At 40.5% G+C, this 17,045-nt stretch overlaps 2 protein-coding genes across 5 annotated transcripts in view; both read left to right on the plus strand.

Moving 5' to 3' along the window:
• The first annotated feature begins 1,433 nt into the window (after positions 1 to 1,433).
• Positions 1,434 to 9,317, plus strand: LOC130174276 (uncharacterized). Of its 2 annotated transcripts, XM_056383973.1 has the most exons (7): positions 1,437 to 1,556; positions 3,099 to 3,422; positions 3,880 to 3,912; positions 4,460 to 4,558; positions 5,198 to 5,235; positions 5,322 to 5,468; positions 5,790 to 9,316. In XM_056383973.1, exons 1-6 carry the CDS (start codon positions 1,517 to 1,519, stop codon positions 5,427 to 5,429), a joined length of 642 nt encoding a protein of 213 aa, XP_056239948.1. In that variant the 5' UTR covers positions 1,437 to 1,516; the 3' UTR covers positions 5,430 to 5,468; positions 5,790 to 9,316. The 2 variants fall into 2 exon arrangements, with proteins under 2 accessions (XP_056239949.1, XP_056239948.1); XM_056383974.1 differs by lacking the exon at positions 4,460 to 4,558 and having other exon boundaries at positions 1,434 to 1,556; positions 5,790 to 9,317.
• Positions 9,318 to 15,315: 5,998 nt separating this feature from the next.
• LOC130174695 (neural cell adhesion molecule L1.1-like) overlaps positions 15,316 to 17,045 on the plus strand; it is a 51,969-nt gene continuing 50,239 nt past the window's right edge. For all 3 annotated transcript variants that reach the window (XM_056384798.1, XM_056384799.1, XM_056384800.1), the window contains exon 1: positions 15,316 to 15,534. The gene's annotated coding sequence lies outside the window, so the exon portion shown is untranslated. The remainder of the gene's footprint in view (positions 15,535 to 17,045) is intronic.

Consider the following 17,045-nt stretch of genomic DNA (forward strand, 5'->3'; position numbering starts at 1 on the left):
ACAACATGTAGCTTTACTTTTTAAATGTCATCTTTGGTGGTTGTGCTGTAAAGGTGCAATATAAGATCTGGCCAGAACATTAGTTTAAAAAGTTCAAAAATGAATTAACACTATCAACAATGTGTGAAGCAGCCACAGTGACGATGTCATGATCAAGACCTCCATCTGTTCTTTTTCAGTTATCTACTGAAACGAGGACGGTCACCAGCCAACACCGACCTGTCCTGTGTTGTAATACCACTTTGTGACACTAGAGGCTGTGTGAGTCAGTGGCGCGTTAAGTCTGCCCTCAGTCCCACGAAGAAGAACTTCCGGCAGAGCTTGAAGTTAGCATCACAGAAACGCAGGAATGACTGAACCTCCTAAAAGGTAATTTTCATCTGTATCCCGCAGAACCGCTCCCGACAAGAAACCACGTTTAACAGCAAAGAAAAGAAGCAACACGAGTAACTTTCGATGTGGCTTTCCACCGCCGGAGAAGCTCCTGAGAGTAAAGAGAAGCGGTTTGATGCCGAGCTCGCAACTTTCCTGTTAGCCCGGTGAGTAGCATCAAGGTTAGCTCTTTAGCTAAAAGTATAATCAGTGCAACGACTGACAAACCGTACCGACAAACATTTCAGGTGGTGATATTGACGTTGTCGACAGACGTTTTAGCGGTTACTAGCGGTTGTAACTGATGACTGTAAATTGAGATTGTATGGACCCAGTAGAACGACTGCACGTCGATCGGTTCAACATGTTGTAACCACTTTACATTACTGTTACGCATCTGTCTGTCTCGAGGCAGCATGTAAGCTATCTTATTACACACGGCATCTCACCAGAATTGAAGTGTAAATTCGGTGTAAATTGACCCATAGTCCTGTTGTTCAAGCTCACCACACGCAGCCCATAGAAAAAAGTGAGACAATTTCGAACAACATAGGGCAAGTTATGGGTCTGCTTTAAGCTGCCTGTCCATAACTTGGCCTATGTTGTCCCAATTTGTTCCAGTTTCTTGAATATCATATTTCTGTAAAAGACGCTGCCCCGCCTGTCTCCAGGTCAGTCTGGACCCAATGACTCGGACACCCGTATTGTCAAGGCTGATTAGAGGTAAGCAATGGTATAGCTCAGTGTAGCAAATTATGCAAGCAAAACTCGAACTAAGTCGATCGTCCTCAGGTGCATGGGCCGAGCCAACAACTTCATACATACATGAAAGAATCAGGACTGTGGGATGTCGTTTTCCAGACTTTGAGATCACTTTTATAATTAATAGAGTATCGGGACCACAGGTAGAAATTGATGCGTTTCAGCCAGGGGTCGACCGGTATGTTTTTTTTTTTTTTTTCCCGGCAGATTCTGATTATTAGTAATCAAGGAAAACGATATATGATGTTATGGTACATAAGGAACATAAGAAGCTGCATGTGCTGTGTTTAGAGGAAGGCTTGTATCATTTAGAGAAGTGAGCAGATCCTTTTCTGTCAGTGAAGAAGGAAGAAAGGCTGCGGTAAACCATCCGAGCCTCAACATGAAAGTCTGTCAAATTTTGATCTGCTGCTTCTTCCTCTGTGAGTACATCCACTTTGTCACTTTCTTTTATGTCTTTTATCTTTATCATGTTTATTCACAGTTGGTCAGTGGTTCATTTGCACCAGTAGTGTCTCATGAATAGTTTATGTGGTTAAACAGGATGATCAGAATCAGGTGTGATGCATTTTAAAGCATAATTTCACATTTTTCACGTTGTCTATCCTGAAACAGGAGCCTCAAATCTTTCAAGAACCCGGACTGTGGACTTTGTATCTGTCACTTAGACTAAAATCGCTTAAAGAACGGATCTCTTTGTGGCTAGTACAGACAGAGAACAAAAACTATTTCAGCGTTCATATGGCTTTGTATGAACATGTCTTAAAAATAGCTCATTACAAGTCCTTGACAGAAAAAGAATCAAATCTTGATAATTGAGAAGCTGAAACCAGCAACTGTTTGTTTGTTTGTTTTTGCTTGAAAAATCACTAAAACGATTAATTGATTATCAAAATATTTGCAATCAGTCGATTTAATAATTGCAGCTGTACTTGATTTGAAAAATAACAAAATACATGTTTGGTGCTTGTTGTTTCATCCTGACTGTCAGCAGTTTGTTATACCTTCCTGCTGTATGTAATAGGTTTTACAAGAAGATATCACATGCTGCTGATAAATAAAACCTGTGAGTCGCATCATTCTGAACCTACACAGTGGTGTGGAAATAACAAGAACTGTTGACCTGCAGGTTCCTAAATCATCCTGTTTTCCTGGTTAGAGTGGATAAGAAGAAACTGCATCAATTTGAAAAGTTGAGACAAAATGAAACTGATCTACATGACAGTTTTACTGAATGTGTATGTTCAGTTGGTTGTTTGTTCTGATAAGTGGAAACTGAGTGAAACAAGATGATGTTGAAAGTCATACTGAGCCGTTGTGGTTTGTGGCTGAAGTCTTTTTATTTGTAGCATTTTAAAGTCTAAAAAGAGAAGTGAAGGCTCTACTCTATTTTATGTTCCATATTTTGTCTAACTCACCTTTCTTAATGCTGATTTTACTATTTCATAAAGCCCTGACTGTTCTGTCATATGTCTGCTGTTGTTTGTGTCTCAGTGAGTTACTGAAAGTTTCTATTCTACAGTAAAGTAATGTACATTTTGACATCAAAACCTTAGTAGTAGGCTTATATGGGTTTGATTATTGTTATGCAAACAGTTTCTTATTGGTGAATGAAACAAGAAAAGGGAGGAAAGGAAGGAGGCGAGAGAAAAGAAAAAAGGATAACAGCAAAACTAAAACATGTTAAATGATCTGGAGGGAATCAGTTACTTTTTTGCAATTGATTAAATCAAACCTATTTATTTATACAGAGAAACTCTGCAGTGAGAATAAAAGATGATGGACAAAAGAAACACAAAGATGTCAAACAAAACGGTAACATTCACTTACTGGGCAATTCTATGATTCTTAGTCATAGACTGGTTGAACTGTGCAGCTCCCAGTGCGACAGGAAATATTGTGATCAGACAGCAGCATCTCTGCATAAAGTACAGATAATAAATATTGTTTTATCTGTTCAGCAGCTCTGCAGGAAGGAAACACTGCACAGACCTCTGTCTATCCAGGCACTGAAGGAGGAAATGTCACAGTTTCATGCCGTTACCCTGCACTGGGAACATGGAAGTACTTCTGTAAGGGCGAATATGGAAGATGGGACATTCTCGTTGAAACAATAGATGACACAGCTCAGAGAGGCAGATACAGCATCAGATATGTCCAAGAACCTCGCGCTGCCGTTCTCGATGTGACCATCACACAGCTGACCAAGTCTGACTCAGGACGGTACGGTTGTGGTCTGGACAGAACTGAGCTTTTATACAAAGCGTTTGAAGTCATCGTTGTAGATGGTGAGTTTCCACTAAAATCCATGAAAATGTTTCTTTCTTGTGTCTGAAGGTCTGAAAAAAAGTTTCACCATACATTGGCAGCTGCTGATAAATGCTCAAATAGCTCTGCTGTAAAGTAACTGATGAGCTCAAACATCAGTTTTTTTGAATATTAGTGAATCACACACTTACTGTTTCTATGATAAAGAATTTTATATCAGGAGCAGGAACTGACTGATGACAGCACATGATTCTGGATGTGTTGTACAGTATATTTACAAAAATGTTACTCAATGTTCCTGGAGGTGTGAAAGAATGTCTTTATTGTTCCCTGACAGCTGCTGATGTTTTAAAGAACCTGATTTTAAGTCTTGCGACCACATTGTCTTGTACTTTTAACATAGTGGAGACTGATAGATGCTCATTTAAAACCAACAGTTCAGGATTTCTTTGTATCTGTATGTTTTTTCTTTTTCAGCATCGGCCTCACCAGCTTTCCCTGTCACACACCGTATGTAATAGATTTAATTCATGACTTTATTAGAAAGGACCCATATTTTACAATTTTCTGGTGTAAAGCTGTGTAGAAATAATTTGACATTGAGAAATATACTCACTTCCTTAACACAACTTAGATAAGATGGATATCTCTCTCATGTCTACGCTATGACGCTACAGCAAGTCCTTGGTAGGCCGAGATTATATATTGGTTTTTATACAAATTTAAAAATTGAAATTTAACATGTTAATTATTGAGCTTTGGAGGTGTTTGTAGGTGGATGATGTTACCTTAGGGCAAAGCTAGGCTGCTGGTGTAATGTCCAAGTCAAACAGAAACTCCCACTCTTGGCATACAGGCATATAATGTTTATCTTTGTATTTGTGTTTATGCATATGTATACAGAACTTATATATGTGTACTGTATGCATGTCCTCAGGGGCCTCATTCCCTATACATGCACACAGTACATGAGGGTCCAGCACATAACATTTGTATCACAATGAGTCAGGGAGTGTCGGTGTAAAACAAGATTCTTGTTCTCCTCAAACTACCACAGGTGTGATGCTGTATGTGGGCCTGACTCTGGTTGTCATGGTTATCCTATTATTAGTGGCTTGGCTCATATTCTGCAGAAAGAGGATATGTAAACCTGAGGGTGCGGTAACAGGAAATGCACACTCACACTCACACACACAGGAAGGCTACCCCCACACTACTGAAACTGCCCATTTCTTACAGAAAAATTTACATTTTAATTGTTGTCTTTTTGTATATAAAATAAAGTTCAGAAAGAGACACAACTCAACATTTATTCATTAGCACAAAATGTTTTTCAAGTTCACTAAAGTAGTGGTTCTCTAACTTTTCCACATCAAGGAAAACTGATGGTTGACTGACACAAATTAGATCATGGACCCTAATCGGATAAGATTTTGTCCCAGCGCCGCCCACCTGATAGGATTTTTGCTTTTAGATGTTTCATGACAAAAAGTGTTTGAAACCCCGAACCCCACTTTGAGAACAACTTCACTAAAGACTTTTACTTAATCCAGAATAGGTACATTAGCAAGACTAAAGAACTGCTGGACAACCTGTTTCATCTTTGAAGGATAATCACATCTTCTTAATGACTGAAGTGATGCTTGAATCACTCATTGGGGAAAACATTTTCATTGCTGCCAGCTGCTTTGCACACAGTACATAGGTGCTCAAACCCCCTTTGAGGTCTATGCACGAGCTGCTATATATGGTTTGAACGTGCTCTTATGTTTTTTTTTTTTGTTTTTTTTTACAGAACCTCCCGTGGAAAGTGAGTATGCTTCTGTCAAAGAGGTGAGTCTGGGGAAATTTGAGACATTTGAGTTTTTGTGAGACCAGCTGATATTAGTACAAACCAAACCTCTCTTCTTCCCCTGAAGGCCAACCCAACGTACGAGGAGATCAGAGAGGTGGAGAGACAGAGCAGGTCTCCTCCTGAGGGAATCTCTTCAGTTTATGCTTACACCAAATATACCAATCCAAACTGAGTCGAAACCAGTGACACCACCGCCAGTTCTCAGCACAGAGTAAGGAACAACATTAATAGGATTTTAGCTTTGGGCTCAGAAAACAGTTTGCCTGCATGATATATAAAACTGGACAAGTTTGACACTTGATTAATTTAGACAATGTCTATCTACTAGCCACTGGACTTAGACAGTTTGACAGCGGCCAGTTGGTGGCGGAAACCTGCCAAGAAATGTAGCAGTGTGCCGGCAAGGACAGGAAGTAGCAGACTGTTAGCTAAACATGAATATAAACAATGCAGCTTTTTAGATACCTTTGCATATGTTTGTTCCAGCAGCGCACCCCATGGTAGTGACAATGATGTTTATTCTGTTCTTCAGGTACAAGGCAGCTCTGATGCCAACCATGTGGTGATCCGCCTCTGTACTCTACTGTTACTTTACATCAGCAATAACTTCATTTTCTCAGTGCACTGGTACTGGCACTCTAATCAGCCAACAGGAAGCTGGTTTGAATGAGGAACTGTAAATTTTTTTTTTTTTTGTGAGCATGACTTTTTCATGTGACAACCAATGAAAAGTTACATATTTCGTCAGTATCATAACCACAAATGTGCCGCCTCAACAATTTGTGTGCTGCTTTTACTACTGTTACTTTTGCTAATCTTATTTTAAGTTGATTTTATTGAAGGTGTGTTGAACGGAAGTTCAGTTGGATCATATGGTAAAGGAAATAAGAAGCAGTGAAGCCTCTCTCCTCAGCACTTAGAGAATTCAACTAGCTCTTATCGTGGCTGCCACTCGGATACTTCCGGGTCATTTCACTCAGTTAGGAATCTTCCTAAGCAAAAAATACTTCTTGATCACAGCCAGAGATTTGCAGAAGAGAAGAGCTCCACTCTAACTGAGGAATGGGGGAATTTATAGTTGGTGATGTACTAGGCCCAGGTGCCTCCAGCTCTGCTGATGAACTCCGCCTCTAGCTGCCTGTTGAATCAAAGACATACCACACATATAAAAAGACTGCCAAACATTTCAAAAGTTTCATCACACAGTTTGGAATCTCCTTGTACACGATTACTGTCTAATATGTGTTCTCGGCTTCAAACGCAAATTATAAAAGGCTCCATATGAAAGTGATTGGAGAAAAAGATCTGGTTTTCAGAGAAGAATCAGTCGACAGCAAAAACATCTTTTACTCATCCAGAAAAAAATCCATAAATGCCTGGGATCCAGTTGTCTTCATTTAGAAAGCATTAACATATACATATGTATTTACATTCAGGCTGGGAACGCAGAGGTGGAGAAGTTTGAACCCATCGTCAACAGGTTGGTAGTAGAGGCAGGGAATGATCAGAGCAGATTGGATGGCCAGAGGGGAACTGCAGCAGAGAGATGAGGAGCAAGGGCTGAGGCGGAGAAATTTTATTGCTTTCACTGGCATTAATTGACTTTTGCCACTTGGGGGCAGTGCAGAAATGCAACACTGACATTATCACCGGATGAAGCTGATATTGGGCAACCATGTTACCAAAGTTACCTTTTTTCAACTCTGTGTACACAGAGCAACATTAACATTTATTTGGACTCGTTTATGTGTCCAAATGATGAATTCAAGTCCAGTGCTCTCTCTCCCTTGTTTTGTTTTGCTTTGTTTTGGTCCAAAACATGTTTAATTGTCTTCTATTTGAACGAGCGGTCAGCCTTGCTCTGTCATACTGTTGTGAAACCGGCTGATGTTTGTACCAAGCCCCTATAAAGGGTATCAGAGAGGAGGACTGACAGAGCAGACTTGCTCCTGTGGAAATCTCCTCAGTTTACGTCAAATACACCAAACCAAAGTTGAACCCAATGACAACCACAGCTTTGACAACCCAAACTTTTCCACTTTAACCAGTTTTCAGCACAAAGTAAAACCTTGGTAGGACTTTAGCTCAGACAGTAGCTTTAGACTGCATCCACTGAAATAACTTTACAGGGTGATTTTCACACATTTCACGGAGGCTGTTTCTCTAACCTCAAAGATGGCAGTTGAAAATGCACTTTTTACTGATTTGGCAAAGTAGTTTACCACATCTCTTTTACTCCAGAAAAAGGTACACAGATAATGAAAGATAGAGTTTCTCTGTGATATGTATTAAAATATAATTAATTAGTTCTGTATATATGTACTGTATAGTTGCTCTCTATGCCAAAACAAATGTTCAACCAATGCTATGTTAAATAATAAGAAAAATTATATATAATTTTCTTCATCAATTAAGGGATTAAAATGCTGAACTTTAGGAATCAGGAACCTTGTAAAATCTATTACTGTTGTACAGTTTGGACTGAATCTTTGTTGTTGAGGTCATAGTTTAAGATTCTGTTGTGTGGGACCCAGTGTGGTAATTCTACCAGTAGGTGGCAGTGTGCATCGTGTCATAAGACACTGAAGTGTGTAAAAGCCTCAGCGCCTCAGAAACCTTCATCATGTCATCAGTAAATACATGAGCTTCGTTCTCCAGTACAGTAAAATATTTGGATTCTGTACTTAAGTAAGAATACACAAGTATCGCCAGCGAAAAGAACCTAAAGTATCAAAAGTAAAAGCACATCATGAGATGATTAATAGCAGATGAAAAAAGGAGACAAAACAAACAAAAAAAAAAACCCATAACAAACTAAGGCCTGATACACAAATCTCCTTTCACTGTTTTTTTTTTTGTTTTGTTTTACACAAACAAAATTGGAGAAATTAGCAAAAAAATATCAAAAATAAAACAATTTTGAATATACAATAAAATAGCAGCTACATATTTCTGTATTTAAAGTTCAACAAATTGTAAAAAAAAAAAAAGAAAAATCATCTGTGAAGGGTTGCCAGGTTTTATCATATATAATAATATGCAATATTTGGTCAACAATTTTGCTCTTTAACATAGTTGATCCTCTGTTGTTGGAGAATCTGATGGGCGGATAATTTTGACACACACAGATCCTGACTATCAGAATTTATCACCCCATATATTAGTTATCAAAATAAAGCATGTCAGTATGATCAAACGTTACCAGTGGCTAAATAGCTGAAATCCTAAATCGGGTCACAGAATATAGTGTCACATGAGACTGTGAGTTCTCAAGGTCTCCATTGTTTTGTTTTTTATTGTTGTTTTTTCTTTTTTGCGAATGCAGGCGTGTCCTGTAGCAGGACATGGGTCTGTCCAACAAACTAAAATTTAATTAAATCACCCTGGTCGCCCTGTCATGCTGCAGGCTCATGGATGTGATGCAGATGCTGATTCATGAGGTGCAGTCACATCTGTGCAGATTTCCCAGCATGCAGAGGGAAGTGCTGATCACGGAGAGTCCTGTGGGTGGGGACATTCACACAGAGACACTGAGGCCAACCATAGACTTTGTGTGTGTCTGTGTGTGTGTGTGTGTGTCTTCCTCTGTCTTCTCCCAGTTTGATTTTTAGTTTGTTCAGTTTTCTCCAATAATCACGGCACCATTTCTCAGTCGAACAGCCAGCAGCTCACATTAGTTGACTCGATTTGTAGAGTTGTCTAAATTCGTTAATGTGATTCCTGAAAGGGAGCTCATACTGAGATTTCATCAGTGCATCATGAGACAGACATTGTGAAGAGAAAATCTTTTCTCCCCCTCAGTGAGCAAGTATCGATGCGTTATTCTGTATTGATTTACTTCATAAATCATCTGTGAACGACATGCAGGGTCATGGAAGAGAACAGGACGTAGTAGTGTGAGTGCAGATTAAAAGATTTTGAGACTTTTCTCACCAGCTACACCATCCTCTTACAGTACAGTTACTGTTTTTGTGTGGCTTATATACATTTTCCAAACATGTTGCGTATCTAAAGAGATTCAGTGCTCTGGGTGTGAATACAAGATATGTGTTTAAATACTTCTGGCACCCTTTGGTCATTGTGGCAACATTACCAACATGGCTTTAGGAATTGTGATGTTGGTCTGTCTGCAGTCAGTATACTCGTCCACATTGAATTATTGGAATTATTAACAGTTATTGGATGATTGGCCAGATGATGAATCCTGATGACTTTGGTGATCCCCTGACTTCATTTAGCACAGGGCTGGGCATGTCCTATAGATAATATTGCAAATTTTCTAGCCCACTGGTTCCCCAACCTTTTCCAGCTCATGGCACACTTGAAAATCTCAAAATTGTTAGCAGCCCACGTCCGACCTGGTAATAATACGGAGACCAAGTAATGCCTTGTCAGAGCGATCAGACTGACATGTTAAACAAGTATACGATGTGGTCCAGGGGCAAAGTGGGCCGGCCAGCAACAACAGAAAATCATCATCATTGACTTATCACAATTTCATTTTAAAACGTTATTTTTCTGTTATTTATTTTTTATAATTACATCTTTTCACCAAAATTGTACTGCTTCGTAACTGATTTGGCGGCCTTCTCGGAATACCTTCATTGCCCTTTAGGTTGGGAACCATTGATCTAGACCAGGCATGTCCAAAGTCCGGCCCGGGGGCCAATTGCGGCCCTTGTTCAAATTTTCACCGGCCCGCAGCCTCTGTCATAAAATCAATAATATGCGGCCCGCCAGCTCTGTTGACCACAGTATAAAATACACGCGTACAAAAAAAGCTATTTTACATTTCACCAGAAGATGGCAGTAGACCTGTGGCCGCACTCTCGACCCTTGTGTGATCCTTTCAGCCCATTTCTGACATGGCGACTGTAACTAAAACAGAAAAGTTGACAGCGAGGGCCGCCGCTTCCAGGACAAGTGGAAATTGGAGTATTTTTTCGCTGAATTACGAAGCAGTCGGCACCAACAGCTCCCTCTTGTCAACTTCTACCTCCAGCTGGATGAAGGCAGGTTCCAAGAGATTTGAACATTTGCTAAGAAAATGCTGAGCTTGTTTGGCTCGACATACTTGTGCGAGAAGACATTCTCGGTTATGAACATTAACAAGAGCCGCGTGAGGACGAGACTAAGTGACTCTCACCTGCGTGACGTCTTGCGCATCAAAACCACTGTTTTTGAGCCAGACCTGGACTAGGCCTACATACTGCAGTGAAGATCTCAGTCTCACCCTTCACATTAGTGCAGGCAAGATATGTGTTTAGTCCTCTGAGGTGAATAAATTCTAAAATCTCAGTGAATTGATTTTTTTGTGATGATCAAAACCACAGTTTTGAATATGCACGGGCCACTGTTTTGAATTTAGAAGTTTACAGTGAGCGTTTAATAGTGAATAATATGTAATGTTTCAAATGAACCTAGATATGTTTCATCTTCCCAAAAGTTTTTTTTCCAGACAGACTTTTTCTTCATTTTATGTTCTTCAAATATGAAAAGCAGAGAGATTTTGGCAAAAACTTGAAAATGACAAAAAAAAATGAAGTATGCCATTTGCAATAAAAATTTCATAAAATAGTTCATTTGTATTTAATGTTAATTGTTCAAAGAATGTCAGGCTGAATGGTCGGCCCCCACACATTCTCACCTGACCAAATCTGGCCCTCTTTGCAAAAAGTTTGGACACCCCTGATCTAGGCTGTATCGTGATACACGGTTGCTGTCTTGCTGGCTGTATCCTCAGGCCAAAATACAGACAGTTTTCATACTTGAATTGCTAATGGGTCTAATTGCCTTACGGGATTTATTGATGTGTAATTAAATAAAACTGTTAACCCTTATACATCTTCTCATTGCTTCTCACAATGTCCTTCTCCCTTAATGCTGCTGTTTCTCTCCGTCCCTCCCTTCCTTTTAACTCTTTATTCTCTCCATTCGTCCTCTCTCTCTCACTCCACCCTCACACAAGATGACAGAGATGACAGGTTGTCTGTATTCTTCAAGTTGTGTGTGTGTGTGTGTGTGTGTGTGTGTGCACGCACGCGCACACACACACGTTGCAGTTCCTTGTTATGTATTCCAGTCAGAGAGGCTGAGTCACACTTACGGTAAACAGTATCCATACAGAAAGAGAGTGTGTGTGTGTGTGTGTGTGTGTGTGTGTGTGTGTGTGTGTGTGTGTGTGTGTGTGTGTGTGTGTGTGTGTGTGTGTGTGTGTGTGTGTGTGTGTTGTGTGTGTGTGTGTGTGTGTGTGTGTGTGTGTGTGTGTGTGTGCGTGCGTGCGTGCGTGCGTGCGTGCGTGCGCACGCGCCGTGAACATGCCTGATGACATGTCCCAGACAATGCCAGACATGAGACAAGGACATGAGAGGGGAGAAAGATCTGCTGTATTGATCACTGCATCTTAACGCTCGGCACACACACACACACGCGCGTACAGACATACACACACAAGTTAAATGAATTAAGACTTAAGTGAGGGAAGACATGGAGATGGAGGGAAGGTATGGGAGGAGGAGAGTGGGAGGCCAACACAAGCTGCAGGAGGTGGAGGAGATAATGGAACTGCTGTCTGCTCGAGAGGAAACTCAATTTGCTGAGCACAAGGAGAGGAGCAGATGAAAATGAAAGACAGGGTGATACAGGAAGACATGGAAATAACCTGCTTTCTTTCTAAAGGCCACTCTGGCTGGTGTTCTTCTAATACCAGTTTCACTTCTGTTCAGCCATGCTAGCAACTCAGCTCTATGAATGGCAGTACTGATGATTCACTCTGACCAACAGTCTGCAGTGTTTTCATGTTCTCTTATGGTATCGCCTCAGCTCACTTGGAACTTTGGCAGCGTTAAATACCAAGCACCACTTACTAACCACAACTTTTGCTCAATGCAAAACCAAAAAACGTGAGTCGAGTCAAGTCGAGTTGAGTCGGTACAGTTTAGTCACTCTAGTGGAGAGGTTATTAGCTGCTTCAGTTTAATTCAGTAAGCTCTGTTCAGTGTAGATGTTATGTTTTGGCCATCCGAAAGCTGGTGTGGGGTAGTGTGACGTATTTATCTACAGTCAGTAGATTCAGATCAGCTCGCTGATAGTTTAGCGCAGAAGCTGAGTGATGTGCTGCTGTGGATGGACACTTTAAAAAATGCCCATGGAAAACAAAACAATATCAGTTTAAGTGTATTATGTGTATTATTATAGTGTATTATGCTTTATTTTGAATATTTTCACCACTTTATCTTTTCGTCAAACAGCTCTTTCCTTTGGAACGACTGTATTACTACACACACACACACACACACCTACACTTAGCTCTACCTGACTCAATCAGCTGACCTGCGGAGTTATAGAGTACAGTGCACGCCATCGTTGCACTTGTGCGTAGTGATACAGTGGGTCTCGTTTTGCTGCTGGTCTGTGTGTCAATATGTCTGATACCTGAGCACTCAGTACTCACTCTGACCACGTGGTACATCATTTCCACAAAGCATATTTTAGGAAATCAGTGGCTTCTGTAAAATATTTATTGTGTTGAATGACAATTATTGTTTGGTATTTTACTCACAGACGTTACATTTGTTAGGTAAACGATTATCTTCTGTCAATCCATCACTGAGGTGGCGGCAGAATGTTTTATTTTTGGTGCAGGAGCTGAAAATAGGACTTGTAATTATTTCTATTATATTAGTCTTTGAAGAATAGAAATAAAATCCTGTTTGTAACTTTATTTGTGTTCTTAGGATGTTACTTTTATTACCTTGCTGCTCTCATGGACCACGGCTGCTTGTGAATTTTTAGCGCATCATGCTGCTGTCTTTGTCGACGTTGACTTTGGGGCGAGTTTAATCATCTTTAGGTGTCTGTTCTCGGGTAAATAATTGAAGCATATTGGGGTTCAGGTCCTTTTGGGATCAGGTCCAGCATCATGGAACCATGAAGACCTTTGCTCCAAACATCTGTGTGACAGTCACAGAGCAGATTTACCGTTAGTCGACTGCTGGTTTGTGTTATTTTAATAAAGGAGGAGGGACAGCTGATGAAAACAGCATGGCAGTATTCTCTCTCTCTTGCTCTCTCTCTCTCCCTCCCTCTCTCTCACACACACACACACACACACAAACTGGTCACTGTTAAAGTGCTGCCAAAGAAAACCCCTAAAACACAGACACTCTTCCTGTCCATCTGTCCTCTCTCACACATTTTTCTTTCTTTCTTTCTCTCTCTCTCTCTCTTCCACACACACACACACACACAGATTTATAGAGCAAGGAAGAGCGGGGGTGTTTTGGATGCCTGCTCCGTTTGGCAGATAACAAAATGCCACATGAGTGTCACTGGCCTTTGGTACGAGAGAACAGAATTTCCATTCTAGTGATGGGGAAGAAGAACGAGGAGGAGGAGGAGCTGAGCGGGAAAAGCATCCAGACAGATTGACAGGATGAAGGAGATTGATGTGAAGAAGACGTGGTTTATTAATGCTGCTGCTTGAGTGCTGTGACTGAGCTGATCTGAAGTTACTTTTCAGTCTGTCAAAGTTCACCAGGTTTTAATCCAGAGGTTTATAGTTTACATTATAGTTAATATGTTCAGACTGAAACAAAAACTGAAACACACAACAAACCGTGTCCCTGTCAACTGCAATATCTTTTGTTTTAATTATAGTGAGCAGAGCTTGTTATCCAGGTGATTTCCTTTTTTCTTATCGTACTTTGTCTGTGACCAAATTAAAACAGCCTCTCCAGCTTGAACTGAATAAAGTTCAACTGTAGTTTTCAAGTGCATTACTTAACTAAGCCTTTTAATAATAATAATAACTTTATTTATATAGCACCTTTTGAAAAAGTGCTTTAACAAATGAACTGGGTTAGTCAAAGGCAGGACAGAAATAAGATAGAGTTAAGGGGGGGGGGGACACAATATGCTTCAATATAAATAAGAACAATTAGTGGGATCAGATGCTGTATAGAAACATACACACCCAAATGCAAACCCCCGTAAAGCAATAAAAGGTATGATATGGAGACGATAAACGCTAAAAAGACGCATAAAGAGAAAAGAAGTTACTGATTCTGCCTCATCTCCTCGGGCAGGTTGTTCTAAAGTCCAAAAAACCGAAAGAGCGGGCACCTTTTAGATTTAAGGCTCGACTTTGGAACGGCTAGAAGGGCCCTGCCCAAGATCTATGGCTGCGCACTGGCTTGTATGGGGTTAATCATTCTGTAACGTAGCTCGGGGCTCGGCTGCAGTGTGGTTTAAAAGTGATCGGTAAAATCTTAAAATCAGTTCTAAAACAGACAAGAAGCCAATGGAGGGAAGTGAGGATTGGGGTGAGAAGCCAAGCTGCTGTATTTTCAACTAGTGACTTTTGGTTTACGCCGGAGAGGAGGGAGTTACAGTTGTCCAGTTTTGAGAAGATGAAGGTGTGAAATACTTTTATCAGATTCAGTTCTGAGATAATAAGTTTCATTGTGATGACTGATCTTTTGCACACTGTCATATTTTTTTGCTGTCATCATGATGACGCTGTCAAGATGGGATTTACATCGTTGCAAGGGCGTTGTAGGTCTTTTGCACAAAAATATGATTAATATTGTAGTTTATTGGTCACACCATAATCATTACAGCATTGCATGCATGAATTGGTTCAGCAAGAAAATCATATCAAGAAAATCTTGTAAATCTGATCATGATGAAGGAGTCTGAGTAATTAACCAATTCATCCCTGAATTCTTTCCAATAATCCAATTGTGTGTTCATTACTTATTTAAAATAACCTGTATCATCTTTACAGTTCAGTTAATCCAGATTTTATTCACTGACGTTCTTACAATTCACTCAGCTGGCCACCAGTATGACAAGAAAACCAGAACAGAGGGATGGGGAGAGGTAAAAATAGAGGAGGAGGGGTGTAGCATGGAGGTAAAGAAGAAGGGAGGGGCAGGAGGTGTCAGGGGAATACAGAGAGAGAGAGAGGGAGAGAGAGAGCGAGAGAGGCTGCAATGAAAGAGGCTGATGTCATCTCTATGATGCAGCCAATCAGAGAGCAGCAGGGAGGGAAAGGAGGGAGGGAGGACAGGCAGAGCTCAGAAGGGTGTGTTTTATGTACCACTGCAGCATCAGTGCAAAAAAGAATCGAGAAAAGGCACGACTCAGTGGAGAGGAAAGAAGAAAATAGTAATAAAGAGAAAAAGAGGAAGAAAGACAAGAGTGTGACAAGGAGAGAAAAGACGACACAGAAAAGAAAAGACAGAGACAGACGGAGAGAAGCAACACCTGCAGAGGTAAGATGAAAACAATAGCATCTCCATGCTGCTTGTGTCTGGGTCTCCATGCATGAATGTGGGTGTGTGTGTGTGTGCGTTTGAATCTGTGTGTGTGTGTGTGTCAGTGGGCTGTACAGTAGATGTGGAGGGGGGGTGTGATGATGTCTTACATAATACGATGGCAGGTATGAACAACTGTGCTGGCTAATCTGTGTGTGCGTTGGGATATAAATGCGTGAATCACTGCACATACATGCATCTGTGTGTGTGTGGGTGTATGTGCACACTTCCCCTTCTGTCTGCTTTCGCTGTCTGAACCTTTTGACTTATATAAAACATGAAATGACCATTCATGGTTTTCCCATGTGCAGACAAGCCGGTTCTGTGTGGGTGAACCAGTCTTCAGGGAGTGTCTGATTGACTTGATTCAGCTGTTTAATATCTGATATGTCATCTGCAGCAGTGCGTTTTTATTAATATTGAATGAAATGATGCACTATACAATATTATAGTGGTAAATTATTCATTACTGGTTTGTAGTTTGCTTCCTTTCGTGCCAAAACACTCAGACACACTTCTGTCAGGTATGATTTAGCTCTTTTTCATCTTCATATCTGCAGATAAAAGTACTCTGTGCATCCTGATTATCTTGATTGACTCATACTGACCTCCACTATCTCCTCATCCACCTGACTTTGTAGAGAGCACTGTAGATTTATGTTGTTTTGTGGGCGGCATGTTAGGGATAGACTTGGACTTCCTCACCTGTCAGCTATAATGATTTAAAGTAAGGCTGCAATCGATTTAACCTGCAGATTTTTATCTCAATTAGTCCTGATAGTCCATTAAATGTCAAAAACACAGTGAAAAATGCTCTTTATAATTTCCCCCATCCCAAAGTGATGTCCTCAAATGACTTGTCTTGTCTGACCAATGGTCCAAAATCCTAAGATTCAGTTTACGGTCATGTATGACATTGAAAAGCATAACATTTTCACATATAAGAAGCTAGAATCACTAAATGTTACTGACTGATGACTAAATGACTAAAATGATCAGTTTCTGTCGATCGACTAATAAATTAATTAGCCACTCACTGCAGCTCTTAGTGTCTCTCATAAAGGCAGACGAATCTACAAAGAGGATTCATTTCACTTTGTGTCTTTTACTCCTTGGTGTATCTGTCCCTTTGATACTTTTCACCAGGTTTCTGTTTGTCTGTTTACTCTGGAATTCCTCTTTTCACTCGTGGCAACATCGTTTAAGCAACACAAACATCTCCGTCTCCCTTCCTGTCGTTTGCATTGTGGGATTTTCTCACCCTGATTGCTTTGGCAGTGGATCGCTTCAAAGTAGGCCCAAACTTGAGAGGAGGAGGAGGAGGAGAAAGAAAGGAGGGGAGAAGCAGGAGGACCAAAAGAGGGAAAGTTGATAAGCAGGGGAAGTAATATTAGTGAGTGATAGACAGACTGAAAAATTGGCAAGGTTAATCAGAGGGGAGGAGGAGAGATTTAGCCCAGAACAGAAGG

The sequence above is a fragment of the Seriola aureovittata genome, chromosome 9, assembly GCF_021018895.1.
Source record: "Seriola aureovittata isolate HTS-2021-v1 ecotype China chromosome 9, ASM2101889v1, whole genome shotgun sequence".
In the NCBI taxonomy this organism is placed as follows: domain Eukaryota; kingdom Metazoa; phylum Chordata; class Actinopteri; order Carangiformes; family Carangidae; genus Seriola; species Seriola aureovittata.